This window comes from Petaurus breviceps, unplaced genomic scaffold (genome assembly GCF_028583685.1).
Source record: "Petaurus breviceps papuanus isolate PSGF00001 unplaced genomic scaffold, PetGlider_PUasm1.0 90897, whole genome shotgun sequence".
NCBI classification, from domain to species: domain Eukaryota; kingdom Metazoa; phylum Chordata; class Mammalia; order Diprotodontia; family Petauridae; genus Petaurus; species Petaurus breviceps.
In genome coordinates, this window is record NW_027187374.1 from 4,635,383 (window position 1) to 4,653,420 (window position 18,038).

The 18,038-nt window shown below is 34.9% G+C and overlaps 1 protein-coding gene across 9 annotated transcripts in view; it reads right to left on the reverse strand.

Moving 5' to 3' along the window:
- C2CD2 (C2 calcium dependent domain containing 2) overlaps positions 1-18,038 on the reverse strand; it is a 149,248-nt gene that overhangs the window by 47,993 nt on the left and 83,217 nt on the right. For all 9 annotated transcript variants that reach the window (XR_011165815.1, XM_069074892.1, XM_069074888.1 and 6 more), the window contains 3 exons: positions 12,848-12,912; positions 11,798-11,925; positions 884-1,073 (listed from right to left, as the gene is read on the reverse strand). Coding sequence is in view for 8 of the 9 variants with exons in the window: in XM_069074892.1 (XP_068930993.1) it covers positions 884-1,073; positions 11,798-11,925; positions 12,848-12,912 (383 nt within the window). In the remaining variant the exon portion in view is untranslated. The remainder of the gene's footprint in view (positions 1-883; positions 1,074-11,797; positions 11,926-12,847; positions 12,913-18,038) is intronic.

The window sequence follows — 18,038 nt, forward strand, 5'->3', positions numbered from 1 at the left end:
GACGAGATCAAAGTAGAGAATAGAACAAGTGGGAGGTGGGATAGGAGGGAGGGAAATATAGTCAGTCTTTTACAATATACCTACTATGTTAATGTTTTGCAGTAGCTACACATGTACAACCTATACCGAATTGCTTATCTTTCCCAGTAAGGGTGGGTGACAAAGGAGGAAGGGAATGAATCTGGAATTCAATGTTTTAAAATCAAATGTTTAAAATATATATATATATATATATATATATATATATATATATACTATTATTAATACTATGTTACATGTAATTGGGAAATAAGATATACAGGCACTGGGGCATAGAGATCCACCGTGCCCTACTGGAAAAGTCGAAGGGGATATGGGAGAAGATATGGGAGAGAGCGGATTGGAGGAGGGGATATCCTGTGGGACTGCTATTTTGGGGCAGTGGGTAGGGGAAAAATGGGGAGAAAATTTACAACTCAAAATCTGGCAGAAATGAATGATGTAAATCAGAAGTTAATATAGCATTTTTCAAATGAAAAAAAAAGATTACTGGCTGGGTTTGGAAATACCCAAACCCATGCCCAGGCATAGATGTACACTACCGGAGCAAGTTTTCCTTACAAGAAAGAAATTAATTTAATAGATTTAATTTCACTCGTTAAAATTTTTTTCTATACCTCCTTATACTCTCTCTCACCTCACACTATGCGTTGCATATGGATCAGCATTGGAATAGACTTTTGTTTCATTGGCACAAGATTTTTAGCCCTAACCCTAGTGAAGAAACTTCCTTTGCCAAAGCAAAAAATGAAGGAGTAAGAATCAAAACCTGGGTCTTAGAAGGAATATTGAAATGATAATCTCAAAACTTCAGAGAGGAGGCACAGATTTTCATTTTTCTTACCAGAATTCAATGCAGGAAATCTGCCCACATCCAGTTCAGGATTTGTTTTCATAGCGGTTGTAGAAGTGACCATCAGGGCACCACTAGTAGTCCCACAGGACATCATAGTTTGGTCTTTTTCTATCTTTGCAGAAGGAACAGGAGGAGGAATTTTCCATGATTTTGGTTCATTTGGTTCTATGTAAAAGAACTAAAAAAAAAAGTTTAAGTTTTCCCACTCTTCCAAATGAAATAAGTGACGACTGAACACTAAAAAACACTTTGCCACTGAAGTAACTATCAATTTCTTTTTCCATTTAGGAACTATCGAAAACTTTTTGTGGTGATAATATTCTAATAGAGAAGCTAAGAAATATGAAAGGACATATTAAAGTGCACAGCTCAGGATAAAATGGACACCATTGATCTGAAAAGGGTCCCTTTCCTGGAGGATACAGCAAAACACAAAAGAGAAAAATACCTAAAATTAAATTTTATAAGGTGCATGAAAAGGTCATTCAATTTAGTTCACTGCTTTCAGGATGGTATTAGCAACATTTTAAAAATGAGGTAAAAGAAGCTGAAAAAGTTAAATGACTCACCCTTATGTCACACAGTTATTACTAGACTAGAATTCTTATTTCTAGCAATCTATAATGCCCCCAAAATGGAATAGGAGGCAACAAGCTCCCCATTACTTCAAGAAAAAAAAACAGATAAAGAACTGACATGAGTCTTTTAGAAGTAGATTTATGCTCACACATGCATTAGGCTCTATTAAGCTCTGTTTTCAAGAGTCTAATTCTAATTTCAAGAATCGTGAATTCAATTCCCTGATTCCTAGAATAGCAATGTTATTTCCCACTAGGTCACTTCAGATTTTTGGAAAACCAATAAAAAATGACCAATTACTATATCTATTTTGCCTTCCAGAGGTCCTTTAAAAGTCATCCATGTCTGGGATAGCTCCAGGATGAATCATATCAAATATAAAGGGACCACTAGAATAATGCTGGAATCAACATTATAGTAGGTAAAGTTTTCATATACCTGAGGTTCCATGATTCATATTGATATTCCCACTCTATTCCCATCAAAATGGGCTTCTTTTTTTCTTTTTAAATGCATCACTATTGATTAGAGAAATGCTAATCAAAAGAACTCTGGGGTTGGATTTGAACTCAGGTCCTCGTGACTCCAGGGCCGGTGCTCCATTCCCTGCACCACCTAGTTGCCCCTTGGCCTAACATTATGGAGAATAATTTGGAACCATGCCCAAAGATTTATATAATTGTATATACCTTTTGACTCAGCAATACAAATACTAAGTCTGTATCCACAGAGATCAAATTTAAAAGAAAAAGACCTGTATATACAAAAATATTTATAGCCACTCTTTTTTGTGATGGCAAAGAACTGGAAATTTATAGGATGCCCATCAACTGGGCAATGGTTGAACAAGTTGTAATATATAAATGTGATGAAATACTATTGTGCTATAAGAAATGATGAGCAAGATGGTTTCAGAAGAACCTGGAAAGGCTTATCTGAATTAATGCAAAGTGAAGTGAGCAGAACTAGGAGAATACTGTACATAGTAATAACAACATTGTAACAATGATCAACTGTGAAAGATTTAATTATATAAGACAATTCCAAAGGACACATGATGAAAAATGCTATCCACTTCCAGGGAGAGAATTAACTCCAAGTATGGACCGAAGCATATTTTTTTCACATTCTTTATTTTTCTTGCTTTGGGGGGGGGGGGGTGCAGGATAACATGGCTAATTTGGAAATAATGTTTTGCATGACCTCACATGTTTAATTCGTATATTGCTTGCTCTTCAACAAGTGTGTGAAGGGCTAGAAGAAGTAAGAGAGAATTTGTAACTCTCCCTATCCTCCAAAAAATATGTATAGTCTTACCATTTAATTCTGTCAAAACTTCCCTTCCAGAGTCACATTTTTTATTTGCACAGGGGGCTCCATCATCCCACTTAACCTTTCTTAGGTAAGAACACTTCTTTCTAATATAATCAAAATCATCCATTTTGCTTGCTGTGATCCTCTTGCTTGGTCATGAACTTTTTTTTTTTTTTTAAGCAATCGGGGTTAAGTAACTTGCTCAAGGTTACACGGCCAGTTATTTCTGGGTGTGGTGCTGAGTGTCTGAGCCCGGGATTCGATCTCCAGGTCATCCCAACACTGAAGCTGGTGCTCCCACTTACTGAGCCACCTGGCCTCCCCTAAGCAATTGGGGTTAAGTAACTTGGTCAAGGTTACATGGCCAGGTGTTTCTGGGTGGGTGCTAAGTGTCTGAGCCCAGGATTTGATCTCCAGGTCATCCTGACACTGGAGCTGGTGCTCTTACTTGCTGTGCTACCTGGCCGCCCCTATACCTAGTTTCAATCAAAATGCTTTCCAGTTTTCACAGCAGTTTTTACTGAATAATAAACTTTTGCCCACAAAGTTTGGATCTTTGGTTTTAAAAATACTAGATTACTGTGGTAATTTATGTTTATGTACTTTATTTTTTCCAGTAATCAAACATTCTGTTTTATATCTAGTATCAGACTGATGATTTATGCTTTGTAGCATATATTGGTCACCTTTACTTTAAAAAAATTGATTTCTTTAACGTTCTTGAATTTTTGTTCTTCCAGGTGAATTCTTTTGCCAGCTCCCATAAAACAATTTTTTGTAGTTTGATTGGTCTGGCATGAATAAGTAAATTAATTTAGGTAGTATTGTTAATTTTATTATATTGGCTCACCCTACCCATGAGAAATTAGTATTTCTACAATTGTTTAGATCTGTCTTTATTTTTGTGAAAAGTGTTTTGCAATTGTGTTGATATAGTTCCAATGTGTATCTTGGCAGGTGGACTCCCAAGTATTTTAAACTGTCTACCGTTATTTTAAATGGAATTTCTCATTTTATATCTTCATTTTGGGTTTTGTTGGTAATATCTAGAAATGTTAATGATTTATGTGGATTTCTTTTATATCTTGTGACTTTGCTAAAGTTGCTAATTTTTTTGACTAGTTTTTTAGTTGATTTTCAAGGATTCTCTGAGAATAACATCACATCTTCTAGAAAAAGCTCTATTTGGGGCAGCCAAGTGGCACAGTGAGTAAGAGCACCGGATCCAGAGTCGGGAGACCTGGGATCGGTTCTGGCCTCAGATACTTAACACCCACACAAAATAACTGGCCATGTAACCTTGAGCAAGTTAACCCCAACTGCTTTTTAAAAAAAAGCTATATTTTTATTTCCTTGTTGTCTATTCTTCTTCCTTTAATATCTTTTTCTTGCCTGAAAGCCATAGCTAGCATTTCCAATATAATATTAATAACCATGATGATAATGGACATCCTTGCTTCACCTCTGATCTTATGGGGAACACTTCTAGTTTTTTCCCCATACAGATAATGCTTGCTCTTGGTTTTTAGCTAGATCTCACTGGAAAGACTTCTAGTTTGTCCCCATTACAGCAATGCTTGCTCTTGGTTTTAGATAGATGCTACTTATCATTTTAAGAAAAGCTCCACTTATTCCTTTGCTTTCTTGTGGGGTTTTTAAAAATTGGGATGGGTGTTATCAATAGGTACTTTGTCAATAGCTTTTTATTTACTTTTGATATGTGATTTTTGTTGTTTTTGTTATTGATACAGTCAATTATGCTTACAGTTTTCCTAATATTGAACCTATCCTGCATTTTTGGTAATACAACCTAGTCATAGTGGGTGATCTTTGGATATATTGCCGCAGCCTACTTGCTGGTGTTTTATTTAAATTTTTTTTGTATCAATATTCATTGGGGAAATTATAGTTATCTTTCTCCTTTTTTGCTCTATCTAATTTAGGTATCAAAACCATATTTATGTCACAGAAGGAATGTGATAGGACTCCTTTCATTATTTTTTCAAATAATTTATATAGTACTGGAATTCATTGTTCTTTTAAATGTTTGGTAGAATTGTTCATGAATCTATCTGATCCTGGTGTTTTTTTTCCCCCCGTAGGGAGCTCATTTATGGTTTCTTCAATTTCTTTTCCTAAAATAGAGTTATACAAGTATTCTAATTCCTCTCCTGTTAATTCAGACAGTTTATATTTTTGTAAATATTTGTCCATTTCACTTAGAGGAACAGTTTTATTGGCATATCATTGGGCAAAACAAATCCTAATAATTGCTTTAATTTCACCTTCATTGGTGTACTGGTAATTTAGTTTTCTTTCTTTTTTTTTAATCAAGTTAATCAATAGTTATCTATTTTATTGTGGGTTTTTTTCATAAAACCAGTTCCCAGTTTTATTTTTCAGTTCAATAGTTTTTTTTTTTAACTTTCAATTTTATTAATCTCTCCTTTGGTTTTCCAAATTTCTATTTTGGTATTTAATTGGGGATTTTTAATTGTTCTTTTTCTAGGGTTTTTAGTTGTAAGCCCAATAAACTGATCTACTCTTTCTCTTTTTTACTGATGTAAGTGTTTAGAGATATAAAATTTTCCCTAAGTCCTGCTTAGGTTGCTTTGGGGTGTTGTCTCATCGTTGTCATTCTCTTTAATGAAATTATTGATTGTTTGTATGATTTGTTCTTTGACCTACTCATTCTTTAGGATTAGATTATTTAGTTTCCAAATAATTTTAATCTATCTTTTCATGGCCCTTTATTGAATATATTTTTTTTATTGCATTACGATCTGAAAAGGCTACATTCAATATTTCTGCATTTGTTTGTGAGATTTTTATGCTCTTATACATGATCAGTTTTTGTAAAGGCATCAAGTAAACAGAAAAAAAATACAGTCTTTCTATTCCATTAAAATTTTTCCAGAGTTCTATCACATCACACTTTCCTAAAATTCATCTCCTTAACTTCTTTCTTATTTATTTCATGTTTAGAGTTATCTTGTTCCAAGAGGGGTAAACTGAGGTTCTAATATAGCTTTACTATTTAATTCTTCCTGTAATTCATTTAAATTTTCCTTTAAGAATTTGGATGATATGTAATTTGGTGCATATGTTTAGTATTGATATAATTTCATTGTCTTTGGTACCTTTTAGAGAAATGTAGTTTCCCTGATTATATCTTTTATTAAGTCTATTTTTGTTTTTGCGCTGAGATCATGATTGCGATTGAGATTGAGATCTGTCTTTTTTACTTCAGCTGAAGCATTAATAGATTCTTTTCCAGCATATTATTTTAATTGTTTGTTTTTCTGTTTCAAGTGTGTTTCTTATAAATAACATATTGTTAGATTCTGTTTCTAATACATTCTTTTATCTGCTTCCACTTTATACATGAGTTCATCCCATTCAGTTATGATTTCTAACTGTGTACTTGCCTCCATCCTATTTTCTTCTGTTTATCCTTTCCTCTTTTTTTTACCCTGTCCCTCCTCAAAAGTCTGTTTTATCATTTCACATTTTCTTCTTCTTTTTTCATTCATTCGATGTTGTTTTATTGTTCTTGATGTCTCATGGAGTAATTGGCTTCCACTTGACCAATTCTAATTGTCAAAAAGTAATTTTTTTTCAATGAGGTTTTGTATCTCTTTTACTAGAGGGCCAATTCTGTTTTTTAAGAAGTTATTTTGTTCAGTATTTTTTTTTGTCTTTTTGACCAAGCTGTTAATTCTCCTTTTATAATTTTCTTGCATTGCTTTCATTTCTTTTCCTAATTTTCCCTCTACTGTTTTAATTTGGTTTTTAAAATATATCTTTTTGCACTTAAAAAAAATCTCTTTCTTTAGCTCTTTTAAGAATTCTGGATGGGTTTGTGTCCAATCTGCATTTTTCTTTGAGTCTTTGCTTAAAGAGTTTGCATGTCATTATTTTATTCTGAGCTTTTTTATTAAACTTTCCTGTCATCATAGAAATTTTTAATGAAGTTTTTTTGTTGTTGTTGTTTGATCATTTTTCCAGCCCGTTTCTTTACTTTGGATTTTATGTTAAAACTGGACTCTCATCTCCTGGGGGTGGGGTTGGGGGTGACTATCCCAAACTTTGGATTTTTTTGCTCTGTTTTCAGAGCAGTTTCTGTGGGTCTGTAAGTTTTCAGTGCTTCCACTGTGGTGTGATCTGGGGAGAGGTATGGTTACTGTTTTCCTGGTCTGCACTCTGGTCCTTACCCAGTTAGTTCTCTGGTGACTACAATTCCTTTCCATCCTGGAACTGTGACCCAGAAATGGATAATGTGCAATGTAGTTGCCAGATGGTGTCCAGTGTTACCATAGAGGTCCTCTGTAGTCTCTTCTAGACCAGGTGTACAGCTGCTGCTGCCTCTGCCACTTCCAAGATCCACAGCCAGTATTTTTGCCATACTGTGTTGCTAGTCAGCCCCCAGTGCCAGAGACCTCTCTTTTTGACCTTCTAAGTTGTATTGGGTGGAAAAATATCCCGCCTCGAAGCTTAAGAATTAGATTTGACATGTTATTTTAAAGTTGTTTAGAGGGGAATGTTGGGCAAGCTCAACTAAAAAGCTCCCTTTACTCTGCTATCTTGGCTCCTCCGAAGAAGGCATATCATGATTGAATCAATAAGTCTCAGGGAACTAGGTGTGAACCTCAATTAAAGGTACTGGGTGAAGGCTCATTCATGCCTTAAAGAACTTTTATAAGATGAAGGGGTAACTGAGAAACAGATTCTAAGGTTCTGGTTATGGAGAGGAAGAAGTAAGCCCATCCAGGGCTAGGCTGGAAAAAACTCATTGCCCAAGGACAACCAACAAAAGACTAAGCTATGGCAGAAGAAGGGGCAATGGAGGAGGACCATCAACCCTACAGGTTTTCTTGGAGTAGAAGACTAAGCTGATGCCACGAGTTTTATTCACTTCCTCAGGTACTGTGGGAAATTCTTAGAAAAAGATTTTCTTTTTTCCTCCATCCCAAATATTGTAATATAATCTGTTGCTTTGTTACTCTAACTCAAATTTTGCTTCAACTACAAAGAAGCCAGGAGTTAATAAGGGATAAAATATAAATGTAAATTAAAGTGCTGATAACTTTTTTCTAACTGGAGGCTCAAAACAATTGCAATTGCATTTATAACTTTTGATCTAAATTTATAATTTACTAATATATAATTGTATTATATTTATAAATTATAAATTTATTTATTTATAACATATTTATAAATTTATATTGGTCTAAAGTAAACTCCCTAAAGCCAGCAGAGGCAGGAACTATGTGGACCTGAGGGCTTAAAACAAGCTAATTATCAGGGCGGCCAGGTAGCAGAGAGTAAGAGCACCGTCTCCAGTGTCGGGATGACCTGGGGATAGAATCTGGGCTCAGACACTTAGCACCCACCCAGAAACACCTGGCCGTGTAACCTTGAGCAAGTTACTTAACCCCAATTGCTTAGGGGTGGCCAGATGGCTCAGCAAGTAAGAGCACCGGCTCCAGTGTCGGGATGACCTGGGGATCAAATCTGGGCTCAGATACCTAGCACCACACCCAGAAATAATAACTGGCTGTGTAACTTTGAGTAAGTTACTTAACCCTGATTGCTTTAAAAAGACAAACAAACAAACAAGCTAATTATCATAAGAGTGATAAATTTACATTATAAAAATATGTTTATGTTAACAGATATATTTATTCTTTTACCTGGAATTTTTGAAGAGGTAGCTCTATAGAACTACTTCTAATCATTTAAATTTCTTTAAGAGGCAATGGTAAAAATAAAACTTTAATAAGTTACAGATGGTTTTCACTGATTATTCAAATGAATCTAAATGATTATATATTTATTTATATATTTCATTATATAGTGACTATATATATGAATATTTAAAATGCTATCAGTTACTTCTTTCACGGAATTTATACAGATAATATACACGTAATACAGGTGGAGAATAAAGTGACACCTGGTTCAAACTTGATTGTTAAGTATATTTACAAGGCTGGAAACTGAACTTGATGTAGGAAAGAAAAAAATGTGTATGACAGTAGAGATGGCCAAATGGGATGGAATAACCAAAAAACCATCTTTTGTCCAGTAAACAAGTGAAATATTACTATATGTGGCAAGAGCAAAATATCTTACTAAAAATACTTTTTCCTAAGGCCATGCACCCATTCAAGACAACTATTTTTTTTTCTTAATAGTTATTGAAACTCTTCTCGAAACTTAAATAGTGAAATGGAGCCAAGATGGCAGAGTAGCTAGAAGCAGTGTCGTTAAGTTCTCCAACAGATCTAGGAAATGCACCAGATACAATCCTAATGAGGAAATCCAGAAAAATTAAGTCATCTGTCCTAGGTGCCCTAGGACATTGCCCTAGGTCTTCTGACACTGAAGAAGGATTAAACCAGGAGCATGTCATTAAGAAAGCACTCTAATGCCCGAAGAGGTTGAGCACCAGAGTGATAGAAGATCCTAGAACCATACCAGGATACTCCCAGACCTATATCAGGACTATGATGTGAACAGGAGTGAACTGGAAGCCTTGTCACTCACTCTTCAGTACAGGGTCACAGATCTGGGGCTGAGACCTATGTCCTCGGGTGGGGGGAGGACTTGGTAAATGTATGGAGAAGTTTAGAAGTCCACAGTGGTAGTGGTATTGCTCAGACCCTAGACTCAGAGGAAGGTCTTACTTCCAGCATCTACGCAGCCTGCAAAGGCATAACCAAAACAAGAAACCCAGGCCAAAGTGCGGGGGTGGGGGGTGAGAGAACACTACAATTCTGCCACACTGAACCAGTAGGGAGAATTCCAGCTGGCTGATAATAGTGGAATACAGCACAAGTCTACTCTTGTTCAGACCCAAACCCAGATCAGGAGCTGGCAGAACTCAGTCCAGGGTGGGAGAGCAATCAGACTTTGCCCTACATCAGACTACTTTGGAAGCACTAAAAGTTTGCAGGTCCCCAGATTGTCCTTGGGATCCTAGAATAATACAACACTCAACACCTCAAGAAAGCAATAATATGACTGGTCACCACACCATGCCTCTAGAAGTAAGCTTTAATATCAAGTCAAGAATTAGGCCAAAAGAATAAACAAACAAAATAAGAACCCCACATAATGAGTGATTCTGGTGGCAGGGATGCTCAAGACACATATACAGATGAAGAGAATGCTTCCAAAACATCTGCAAGGGGCAGCTAGGTGGCTCAGTGAATAGAGTACCAGCCCTGGAGTCAAGAGGACCTGAGTTCAATTCTGGCCTCAGACACTTGACACACTTACTAGCTGTGTGATTTTGGGCAAGTCACTTAACCCCAATTGCCCTCCAAAAAGGAAAAAAAAAAGAAAAGTGAACTTTTAATGAAATAAAGAACATCAAGCATTCCTGAGGAAAAGACTAGAGTTGTATTTGAAATTCAAATATAGGAATGAGAAGAAACTTATAAAATGTAAATATGAATGAATAATGATAAAAGGATTAAATAAGGATAAACTGCTAATATTCAAATATGGAAAAATGATTCAGGAGATTCCTCTGAACCTTATCATCATCAAGGTTGAAAGATGGAGTCCAACTGGACAAGGTTTGGGAGGGGTTTTGTTAGGTCTTGATGATCTTAAGAAAAGAATGGAAAGAGAAAAGAGAATACTTTTAGGGTAGAGGGAAGGGAAAGGAAGGTTAAGGAAAAATGATCTCACATAATTGGGATACAAGAATAGATATCTATATAAACAAGGAGTAAGGGATAAGAGGGACTGCCTGACATTTGAACCTATGAAAACTGAACACACACATACACACACACAGATACACAAATGTACTCAACAGAGAAATAGGAGGGAAAGGGTGAAAGGAGAGAAGGATGGGAAGGATTTGGGTAGATTAAGGGAGAGATTAGTCCTAAGCAAATAGACTAAGAATGTTCAAAACTATTTGCAGCTATTTTTGAGGTGGCAAAGAATGGGAATCTGAGGGGGTGCCCATAAATTAGGGAATAGATAAATAAGTTATGCTATATAAATGATGGAACACTATAGTGCTTCACTCATCAGCATAATGATTACTAATCAGGATTCTAGAAGACTAATGATGAAACATGCTATCCATCTCTTTATAAAGAGGTGAAGGACTAAGAATGTAGAATGAGACAAATTTGGGGGGGATACAGTCAATGTGGAAATATTCTGTGATTGACGATATGTTTCTAATGCATGTATTCTCAATGTGTAGGGGGGGGTTAGAGTGAGAGTGTATGAAGGAGGATCCTGACTGATGAAAACAAATTTAATATAAATATATACTTATACATATATACGTAGGTATACACACAAGTCTATGTAAGTATACATGTACCCATATACATATACATACACACATACCTATAAACACAAAACTTAACTGGCTAGGGATCTAAGGTTTGAACCACTAACATAGCTTTCTAATGGCTTACGTACAAAAGCCAGTGTACAGGGAATGAGGAGCTCCTCTCTTGACCTCACTGCCCCATGACAAATGCAGAGGCAGGGATGCTTTACAAAATTAAATCAATTCTGTATCCTTGCTGAATATCTTTTTTATCCTATAGTTAAATAAATTATTGCTTGTTAACCATTAGATGGGAATGCCCAATTTTGTTCTATTCTTGACTCTGAACCAGAATGAGTTAACATTAAGTTTATAGTAAATGCTATACAAGCTATGTAACAATGGCAAAGTAAATTAATGTCTCTGAATCTGTTTCCTCATCAGAAAATATCACCAGTTGGATCTACCTCATGGGGTTATTGTAATGCTTAAAAAAGAACATATGTCAAGCATTTAGCAAATTTTAAAATGCTAGATAAAAGTCAGTTTTTAAGTAACTAAATGCATACTCTTACGTAATTTATTCTAAGATAATAAGAATGGAAATTTGATATTAATAAATGGAAGGTAATACAAGCCTCCAATACTAAACAGACAGGATAAATCCAGGTCTAGCTATTAAAAAGACAAGAATGTCAAACCTCTGCAGTTATAGATCCCAACACAATGTGATCCCAGCTGTACCCACTGTTCAGAACAAAGCACTGTTGTCCAGAAGGCTTTTTCTTGAATACATCTATAGGAACAGTTGCCAAAGCAAAGAACAGACCTAAAATAAAATAGAAAATGTATTGTATCAAAATAGAGAAAGAACTGGCTTCAGTGTGACTGGGCAAATTACAGCCTCTCAGCCCCAGTTAACCATCCAATGGATGCTTATGGAACAATTGCTTATTTGTAGAAAGAATTTTCTACACCAATGAAATCATAGGTATGGACCAAATGACATCAAACTCCAAATACATGGAAAATTAATAAGAATAAAGAAAATGTATATCATATTCAAGTTACAGGGATTTTTGTAGGTTGCTATTAAAACATGTACCAAAATAATTAAGAAAAAAAGCTGATGCAAATAAACCTACATAGTGGGTGCAAGAAAAATTATTTTAGGTCTACCTAATAAAGTTCAGAAAAAAAGAAACTGAATAAAACTGGAAAAATATAATCCCTGTCACCTATTCTTACTCTTTTAAGCTAAACAAATTCAAAGCTGACAATTGCTTCACTATGGCCCCAGTGAAAGAGGCTGCCAAAAGTGTTAAGAGTAGTTAAAAAAAAAAGTTGGCTCTTCTACAAAGCTAAACATTATATTAAATCAGTACTCTGTATAAAGCTTGCATTCAAAACTTTAAGCTAACTAAAGACAAGTTAAATATATTTACAAACATGCATTAACACTTCCATGTGTTGTTACTTTCAGTGAAAATTTCAACTACATTGAACAACCAAAGATTAATTTTTTAAATAAAAATTTCTCACATCAGAAATCTAAGATTTTAATAATATTACCTAAGCACTATGAACACTGAACACATACACTTCTCTTGGCCTTGACTTTAGAAAAGGGTTTAAATCATTTCTCCTCTATACCTTCACTTTGTACCTCAGTTTCCTAAAAGTAGGTAGGATCCTGGGTGCTAAACTAGTTGAAAATAATTCCAGCAAAGTAAGTTGTTGAAAATACTTACTATCTTTGAACTTCCCATCTTCTAAAACATGCATTTGTAACTCTTTGGATTTGGCATTTAATTCACTATGAAAAGAATAAAACCATCAGGTCTTCACAATGAAACATCTTAAAGCAACTCACTCTATTTATATAAGGAATTCCATACAACCATAAATATTGAAGAACTGTTACCAAATTCAATAATTGATGTTTATACTTCCATCATTAACAATATTCATTTCCTCTGAGGTTTTTACTTCACACATAGCAAACTGGCAAAGCTTGAAAAAGATAAAATGTTGAATGGTGATGTTGAAGGGATGCTATAAAGATGGACAAACTAATAAGACCTTGGTGGAGCTTTCAAGTAGTCCAAAAATTCTGGAAAATAAGTTGCAATTATGTCAAGAAAGTGAATGAAATGGCCAAAATCTTTGACCAGATATTCCATTGCTGGGTATATACTCCAAGGAGATCAATGATAAAAAAGAAAGGAATCATAAATTCCAATATATGTACAATAGTACCTTTTGTTGTAGCAAAGATCTGGAAACAAAAGGGATGACCATTGATTGAGGAATGTAATATTACTGTAATGTAAGATATAAATATGATTGATATAAAGAATCATAGGAAGACTAGATGAATACTGATTCAAAGTGAGTGTCATGAAAATAATATATACAAGTAGCACAAATGGGAAAAAATAGTGCAACAAAGTAATAAAAAAACTATTTCCAATTATAGTGATCAAGTTTGGTCTAAAGAAGTAAGAGAAGGTACCTGTTCTCATTTCTTTGCAACAGTAGAGGACTGGACCTTTTCTTTCCTTTTTAACCTTTTTCAATTAACAACAACAACAAAAACGTCTACTTCTCCCCTTCTCACTTCTCCTCCTCCACCCCTACCATTAGCCCTATCAATTGAAAAAGAAGGAAAAACATGTTTGCTTTTGACTACAATAAGACAAATTTATACACTGGCCATGTCTTTAGTATATGTCTTAATCCATATCACCTCTGTATCAAGAAGTGGGTAGCATACTCCATGATCAATTGTCTAGAATTGTGATAGCTCATTGTATTGATAATAGTTCCTAAGGCTTTCAAAGTTCTTTGTTTTTACAATGTTATCATATAAATTCTTCTTACACTTCTGCTCACTTCATATAATTCTAACTGAAACTGTCCTTGTCATCATTTGTTATGTCACAATAATATTCTATTACATTCATATAATTTATTTATGCATAATTTATGTAGCCGTTCCCTACTTGATGGGAGCCCTGTAGGTGTCCAGTTCTTTGACAGCACCAAAAGAGCTGGTATAAATATTTTCTTGTGTATATTTGCCCTGTTCTTCTTTCTTTGATCTCTTTGGGAGTACAGACAGAGGTGTAATATATTCGAATCAAAGAGTATGCATAACTGAGTAACTTTGAAGGCATAATTCCAAATTGCTTTCTTGACTGACTGGAATAATTCACAGCTCCATCAACAATGCAAACCTCTTTTCCTCAAATCCCTCCAGCATGTGTCACTTTTCTTTTTTTTTGTCAAATTTCCTAATCTGATGAGTATGACATAGTATTGTTTTTATTTTCATTTATCTGATTTGGAATATTCCTTCCTTTTAATTTTTTAAAAATTGTTTTATTTTTAATTTTTGGAATAAAACAAGCATTTCTATAACATAGTACAATAAAAAAAAAGATGAGTGCACGTGAAACTGCAAATGTACTGTGCACAATTTTCTTTTCCTTTCAAATATACAAAATTATCATGTAAATTTCTTTTTTTTTTCTTCTCTCCACCTCCTGCCCTAGAGATATCTACCATTAGAAACAAATAGGTATGTATATTTAAAATTATTCTATACATACTTTTATCAGATCTCCTCTGGATGCAGATAGCATCTTTCTTCACATGTCCTTTACAGATAATTATGTATTCACGAAAGACAAAAGAACTTATTTGCTCAAAGCTGCTCTTAAAACAGTGTTGCTGTTACGTTATACAACATTCTCTTGGTTCTGCTCATTTCACTCTGCATTATTTCATGCAAGTCTTTCCATGTTTTTCTGAAATCACTGAGCTCATCATTTCTTACAGCACAATAGCATTCCATCACAATCATATACCACAATTTGTTCAGTCATTTGCCAATTAATGGACATCCCTGCAATTTCCAGTTCTTTGCCACCATAAAGAGAACTGCTATAAACATTTTAGAACATATAGATTCTTTTCCTTTTTCCCTAACTATCTTTGGACCAAGTAGTGGTACTGCTGGATCAAAGGGTACAGATATTAACTCTTTGGGCAGAATTTCAGATAGCTCTTCAAAATGGTTAGATTCTTTCACAATTCCACCAACAATGAATTAGTGTCCCAACTTTTCCACATCCTCTCCAACATTTGTCACTTTCCCCTTCTATCATTTTAGCCAATCTGGCAGGTGTAAAATGATATCTTGAGGCTATTTTGATCTGTATTTCACTAATCAATAATAATTTAGAACATTTTTTTAAGCAATTGGGGTTAAGTAACTTGCTCAAGTTTACACGGCCAGCTATTTCTGGGTGTGGTGCTAAGTATAAGAGCCCAGATTCGATTCCAGGTCATCCTGACTCTGGGGCCAGTGCTCTTAGTCACTGTGCCACCTGGACACCCCTAGAGCATTTTTTTATATGACTTCCTGAATTGTTTTGATTTAATCACTGGAAAACTGCCTGTTCATAGCTTTTGACCTTTTATCAATTGCCCTTATTTATTGATATAATATGATTTTTAAAACTTTTATTATTGATATAATCAATTATGTTAATAGTTTTCCTTCTATTAAACCATTCTTGCATTCCTGGTATAGATCCTATTTGTTCATAACATTTTTTTCATATGTCCATTGTTAGCTTCTGAAAACTGCCTATTAATATGCTTTAGCCATTTATCAATTTTATTATTTTAAATTTGAATAATTTTCCCCTATATCTTAGAAATAAGAACCTTATCAAAGAAATCTGCTGTGGATTTCCCCACCCACCCACCCACCCACCACCAGTTACCTGCTTCCATTCTCATTATAGCTGCACTGGCTTTGTTTGTGCAAAAACTTTTTAGTTTCATGTGATCACAATTATCCATTTTATCTTCTAGGATCCTCTCTCTCCTTTGGTTTTGAACCCTTCCCCAATACATAAAAATGGAAAGGGGAAGAGTTCATGATTAAATAAAGCATAGAGACACCTTTAAAATTATATTGGATAGCCTTGTTAAACTGCTTTTTTCTTTTAATTCTCTGTTATATGGGATAATGACAAAAGTTAGCATTTACACAGCATAGCAAGTTTTTCTATGTTTTACAAATATCCTAATTTATCATCACAACAGCTCTGAAAGGGAGATGCTATTATTATCCCTATTTTACAAATGAAATAACAGAAGCAGAAGTTAAGGGACTTTTCCAGGGTCATGTAACAAGTGTCTCATTGAACTCAAGATTTCTTGACTCTAGGTCCAGATGTTTCTTTGGGAAAGAGATGAGGAAGGGAGACATTTAGAATATGATCATTTAAATCCACTTTAATTGTGAAAAATTCACCTGAATTCTAGAAAATAAATAAACAACAACATACCCTAAAACTGATGATAGTTGATAGGTAAGGGAAGTGATATACAATTTGCTTTATAATTGCCTCTCATGCTACAAATGACTTAATTGCTATGTGACTTTTTTTTGTAAATAGTATTTTATTTTTCCAGTTACATGTAAAGATAGTTTTCAACACTAATTTTTTATAAGATTTTCAGTTCCAAATTTTTTTCTCCCTCTCCTATCCCCTTCCCAAGACAGCAAGCTATCTGACATGGGTTATATATGTACAATCATGTTAAACATTTTTCACATTAGTCATGTTGTGAAAGAACAGAACAAAAGGGAAAAAGCAGGGGGAAAATGCTATGTGACTTCTACAGAGATTTTTTTTTTTGCTTTTTGGAAGGGGGAGGGCAGGGCAATTAGGGTTAAATGACTTGCCCAAGGTCACATGGCTAGTTTTTTGTGTTAAGTGTCTGAGTCCGGATCTGAACTAAGGTCCTCCTGACTCCAGGGCCAGTGCTCTATTCACTGTGCCACCTAGCTGCCCCTTCACTGTGCCACCTAGCCACCCCTATCTACCTACAGAGCTCTTTATCTAAAAATTCTTTGTTGTTGTTCAGTGGTTTCAGTTGTATCTAACTCTTCATGATCCCACTTGGGGTTTCCTTAGCAATATAGGAGTGGTTTGCCATTTCCTTCTCCAGCTCATTTTTACAGAAGAGGAACTAAGGCAAACAGGGTTAAGTGACAGCTAATAAGTGTCTAAGACAAGATTTGAACTCAGAAGGAGACTTTCTGACTCCAGGCCCAGCACTCTAGCCACTACCATATCTAACTGCCCTTTACAAATGTAGACATATAAAAACATTTTGTCACATACTAGCATAGCATTTTAGTTGGTATCAAGTAATATATCACCAGATTAATGAAAGAAATAAAAAATACTTTATTACTTAAAAGAAACTCCTAGGAAATAGAGCTAAAAGATCATCTTATCCAACTTTTTCCTTTTATAAATGAGGAAATTGGGTTACAGAAAGATGAGATGACTTTCCAAGGTCATAAACTGAGTCACTTGCAGGGTCAAGTTTAGAATCAGTCCATTAGTCCACTCTTCTTTCCAATAAATTATATCACCTTCAGATTCAGAATATGAAGCTTTTGAAAATAATTATTCAACTAAGAGGAAGATAGTTTTTCAGAGTATAACCATGAGAAGTCATAATTCTTCCCTATTTAATTTACACCAGTGAGATTATAAACCCTATGAACTAATAGCAAAGAAGGTTATTTCTGTAATCTCTAATGTGCTGTCTTATTAGCCTCCCACCCACCCCATTTAGCACCATGATCTGTACTCAAGCCAACTTAAGGCCAACAACAGAATTGAACTTTCTACTCTGCTTCCCTTCCTCTACTGAGACAGAGAAAACAAAAGGCTTAAAATTGGGGATAAAAGGGAACTGGAGAAGGTTGCCAACATGTGTGTGGATCCATCAAGCCTGCCTCAGTCAAAGCAAGTTTGTGTCCCCAGGAAGAACCCGAGTAGATACCAGGATCATGAAATGTGAATTTTCCAGCATAGGAGGCTGAGACAGCCCACAGAAACCTTA